General features: G+C 39.5%; 1 protein-coding gene across 1 annotated transcript; it reads left to right on the plus strand.

Annotated features, from left to right (window-relative positions):
* Positions 1 to 3,081: 3,081 nt before the first annotated feature.
* LOC102867240 (NADH dehydrogenase [ubiquinone] 1 subunit C1, mitochondrial-like) lies at positions 3,082 to 3,472 on the plus strand. The gene is made up of 2 exons (XM_006883274.1): positions 3,082 to 3,090; positions 3,338 to 3,472. Exons 1-2 carry the CDS (start codon positions 3,082 to 3,084, stop codon positions 3,470 to 3,472), a joined length of 144 nt encoding a protein of 47 aa, XP_006883336.1.
* Positions 3,473 to 5,443: the final 1,971 nt, after the last annotated feature.

The following is a 5,443-nucleotide window of genomic DNA, read 5'->3' on the forward strand; positions in this document are numbered from 1 at the left end:
CATTATTTATCCCATCTTTCTCAGTCTCCCCCAAACCTCGAGGTCAGTCCTTTTTTACAACAGTGGCACCATGCAGTATTTGTCCTCATGTGATTGAGATACTTCACTCAGCATAATGTCCTCCAGGCTCACCCATTTTGAATAATATTGTGTGAGTTCCTTGTTTTTCAATGCAGCATAGTATCTCATTGTGTGAATATACCACAGCATCTCTATCCATTCATTTGTTGATGGGCATTTAGGTTGTTTCCAGCTCCTTCCTATTGTGAACAAAGCTGCAAGAAACATGGGTGTGCATATATCTGCCTGGATGTCAGTTATGGTCTCTTTGGGGTGTATTCCCAGTAGTGGAATTTCTGGGTCAAATGGTATCTCTATTTGCAACTTGTTGAGAAAGCGCCATACCGCCTTCCACAGTGGTTGCACCGTTATGTAATGTTTTACAAGTTCATTTTTCTTTAATTTTAATGAAAGTTTAGAGAGACTTAGGGTTTCCAGTCATTCATTGTTGCACTTTTCTCCCTGCCCACCCCATTCCCCCCAAAATTCACTCTTCTTGAAAAGTAAAAGAAAAATTCTTTCATTGTTACATAATCCCTACCTCCAAGTCCACTCCACTGTGCAGCCTTCATTCTGGACTCCTGTCATGACAATACCCAATCATAACCCTTTTAAACAGTTCTCTCCCTCATCTGTTTTAATGCAATATATATCATTACTCCCCTCCTTCTCTGCCTTCCCTCAACACTGATGTCAGTCCCATTTTACAACAGTGGCCTTATGCAATATTTGTCCTTTTGTGACTGAGATATTTCACTCAGCATAATGTCCTCCAGGGTCATCCATTTTGCGTGATATTTCATGAGTTCCTTATTTTTCAGTGCTGCATAGTATTCCATTGTGTGAATATACCAAAGCTTCTCTATCCACTTGTTTGTTGATGGGCACTTGGGTTGTTTCCTGCTCTTTGCTATTGCTAACAAAGCCACAACAGCCTATCTACCTATGGTCAACTGATTTTTGACAAGGAGATGAAATCTGTTAAATGGGGAAATGACAGCCTTTTTAACAAATGGTGTTGGCAAAATTGGAAAACTACCTGCAGAAAACTCAAGCAAGATCCACACATCATTCCATATTCAAAAACCAATTCAAAGTGTATTATGGGCCTAGGACTAAAACCAAAGACTATAAACTTCATTAAAGAAAAGCTTGGAAGAACTCTAGAAGTCCTAATCCACAACATAAAATTTTTCAATGCTGCATAATATTCCATTGTGTGGATATACCATAGTTTTTCTATCCATTCATTTTTTGATGAGCACTTAGGTTGCTTCTGCCTCTTTTGCTATTGTGAATAATGCAGCAATATACATGGATGTGTATACATCTATTTGAGTCATGGCTGTGGTTTCTTTAGGGTATATTCCCCGTGGTGAATTACTGAGTCAAATAGTATTTCTATTTCCAACTTTTTGAAAAAGCACCAGACCACCATCCATCCATAAGCTGTACCATTTCACACTCCCACGAGCAGTGAATAAGAGTTCTGATCTCACCACAATTTTGCCAGCATTTGTTGTTGGCTGCCCTGTTGAACACTGCTATTGTTGCTGGATCCCATCTATTCTTGAGATTATTTTTTCCATTTGAGATAAACTCAAAGGTCACAGTATTCCTCTTGTATGCTTGTTTTCCTCCACTTTCAATTTCAGCTTGTAGAGAAGTAATTTATGGTCTATTCCGCAGTCAATTCCTAGCCTTGTTTTGACTACTGGTATTGAGTTGCTTAATGGTCTCTTCACAGATGTAGTCAATCCAGGTCTGTAACATCTATGCGAATAGTCACTGTTACTTTTTTTTTTTAATAAAAGAAACATTTGCCAATAAATATTTTAAGTGAACTGGGGGTGGGGAGCAGGGAGGGAGGAAAATGTGCAACAATGTATGAATGAAAATCCAACTTTTCTCTCAACTTATGTTAAAATCACAATGTTGTTGTATACCATTGATCGGAAACAGACCCATAGCTGACCCTCCAGCAGGTTTTCAGAAGCAGTTAATTACATGGGAGGAGACTGCCCATCCTTCTTCCACAGAGCAGTCTTCGGGATTGCAGCGCTACGTCTTGCCAGTAGGCCACCAGAGTTCCCTAAAATCACAACAGCTTTTAAAAAAGTATTTTCAACAAATAAATAATTGTGCAAAATTCTATCATTCAACATCTAGCCTCATCTCTGTCATGAAAGTAAGATTGGTAGTTGACATCAATGACAAGAAATGAGGCTTAACACTGTAGTTTAGCTTTAGAAAACACGTTTGCCTTGAGTATTATGCATTTTAAAGATTTGTGTGGGATCAAGGTGACAAAAACACAACTTAAAAGATAGAAGGAAATCACAAGGCTATGAATTATATTAATAAAGGAAGAAAATATAGAAAAGAGTAGGAATGGTTGCAAAACTAAGAATATAATCAGTATCCCCTTATGGCATATGCAAAAAAAAAAATGTCTTTTGCAATCTTATTCTCAACAAAGCATCTTTTTAAAACCTATGACAATACTGATAAAGAGGAAAATATACAACAGACTTCTAATTACTGTTAGGTGCTGTCAAGTCACCAGCACTGAGTCAATCCATCTCATCTAGGATCTTCCTTTCTTGTGCTGTCCCTCTCCAAGTATTGGTCCCTCCTGGCAATATGCCCAAAGTATGTCAAAGCTTCAAAATCCTTGCCTCCAAGGAGAAGCCTGGCTTCACCCTCTCTAGGATGGACTTCACTAGAGCACTTATGACTGCAGAAATTCATGAGACCATTTCCCTGAGATACCCTTTGAACTCTGAATCAAAACTATCACGTGAAGTCACCTTTTAGCAGATTGTTATTGTGTTGTCAAGTTGACCATACCTCATAGCAACCAATATACAATAGCTCTGAACCCTGTCCTATCCTGAGCCAATCTCACGGTCTGACACACCTACCCTCATTACCCCAGTTACTGTCAATCCAGTTCGAGGGTTTTCCTGTCCTGTGCCATCACACGATGTCCCTTTCCAAGGACTGATCCCTCCTGGCAACATGCCGAAAGTACGTAAGACAAAGTCTAAATCTCCTTGTTTTCCTTCACCAAGGAACAGTTCGGCTTCACCCTCTCCAGGACAGATCTGTTAGTTTCCTTGGCAGTCCATGGTATGTTCAACGCTGTTTTCTCCAACAACTCAAAGGCATCAATTCACGCATTAAAAAAAAAAAAAATCTCGAGAAGCAGAGCGTGACCAGTAAGATCTTTCATGCTGTGCTCCTTTTCTTGGCTGTTGGACTATTCTGCCTTCAGGAACCACCAAACAGTAAACATAATTGGGTGAAAGTTGGACTGACATTGGGCACTGAAGCCTTCTTGTGGGGCTATCTAATAAACCAATATAACGAAGATGTGTTAGAGTATAAAAGAAGAAATGGAAACTACTGAAATATAGTAGGTTCCCTACAATGATTATATCAGTTCCTCTGGACTCAGTAATCTTTTGATTGTAAATGAGAAAGAAAAGAGTTGTATGTGGTTGTAGAATGTAATTTTTTGTGTGATATATTGTTAAATGAACAAATGAAAAAAAACTTCAGAACAAAATGTCAAGTACTGTGTGCCTTTAAAAAACTATGTCTGTGTATAAGTGAGGCAAAACAACCAACAATTACACTAAAGCAAAACTAAGAAGGTTGTAGGACAGTGAGAGTAGGTAGTTAGGAACAGAGCAAACAGAAAACAAGTAATTAGAAGGTTGAAATAATGTGAAGATTGTAACCAATGTCACTGAATAATACTGCAATTGTTGAATGGGAACTTGTTTTGCCATGTGCACTTTCACCAAAAATGCCTATTTTTTAAAATTACACTAGTAAGCATACAAGAGGATGGGAGCATTAAAAAGGCTCATATAGTTCTAGGACAGAAATTAGTCCAAATATTTTGGAAATAGTTGGCATTTTTCTAAAAAGCTGGGCATTTATACATACTACAGTTCAGTGATTCCATTCTTAAGTCAACATTGTTTAGTAGTATTCAACATTTTGCCTCAGACTCATCTAGAGAGCTTTGTGAGACTAATCTCTGGGCTAGTCTCCAAATTTTCTGATTCAGTTTAGATTTTCTTTCATTGCTATTAAGTAGGAGCCAACTCATAGTTGACTCTCTGGTGACTTCTAAAGCTGTAAGAATGCATGGGATTCTACAACTTATCTTTCTTTCAAAGAGTCACAGGTGAATTCAAACTGCCAGAGAGGTATGACCTTTGAATCAGCAAGGCAACTCCCTGCCTTCCTCATCAGTGAACTTTCTCATCAGTGCCCTGAGACTTTATATTTCTAAGTTTGAATGGAGTTCCGGGGGTTTGACTTGTAAAGTGCCATCAACTCCCCTTGATTCACAGCAACCCTATGTACAACAGCTCTGAACCCTGCTCTAATCTAAACCAATCTCATCATCTCTGACAGACCCACTTTTCCAGTCACTTGAGTCAACCCATCTCTTATTGAGTCTTCCTCTCCCACACTGTCCTTCCACCCTTCCAAGAATGATGTCCCTCCCAAGGACTGGTTTCTCCTGGCCACGTACCCAAAGTATGTGAGATGGAACTTCAAAATCCTTGTCTCCAAGGAGAAATTTGGTTTCACCCTCTCCAAGACAAACCTGGTTGTTCTCCTAACAGTCCACAGTATATTCAACACTCTTCTCCAGCACCACAACTCAAAGGCATCAATTCTTCTATCATTCTTTAGTCATTGTCCAGTTCTCTGATGCATAGCAAGTAATTGTGAAGACCATGCCCTGGATCAGGCACACCTTAGTTTCCAGACTGGCATTGTTGCTTTTCAGTACTCTAGAGATGTCCCTGACAGCAAACTTTCCCAATGCAATTCATCTTTTAATTTCCTGACTGCTGGTGCCAAGAGTGTTGATTGTGGAACCATGCAAGCTAAAGTTGTCAACAATCTCAATCTATTCTCTATCCATCATGAAGCTGCCAAATGGCCCAGTGGTGAGATTCTTTTGTTTTCCTGATGTTGAGCTTCAATCTATATTGTAGACTATCATCCTTGACCTCCTGCAGCAAATGCTTCATGTCCTCCTCAGTTTCAGCAAGCAAAGTTGTATCTTCTACGTAACCTAGCTTGTTGATGAGTCTTCCTCCAATCCTGATGTCACATTCCTCCTCATAAAGTCCAGCCTCCCAAATGATCTGTTCTGCAGACAGATTGAAGAGGTATGGAGATTCTGGTGGCTTAGAGGTAAGAAACTGTGCTGCCAACCCAAAAGCACTCCAGTTTAACTCTACCAGCTGTTCTAAGGGAGGAAAAAGATGGTCACTCTTCTGTGACAGTTACTTCCTCTAAGTAATCACTGAAGGGTCAGCTATGAGTCAAATCCAACTCCACAGAAAAT

The sequence above is a fragment of the Elephantulus edwardii genome, unplaced genomic scaffold (assembly GCF_000299155.1).
Source record: "Elephantulus edwardii isolate Elephantulus edwardi_28Jun2011 unplaced genomic scaffold, EleEdw1.0 scaffold00026, whole genome shotgun sequence".
Classification (NCBI taxonomy): Eukaryota; Metazoa; Chordata; class Mammalia; order Macroscelidea; family Macroscelididae; genus Elephantulus; species Elephantulus edwardii.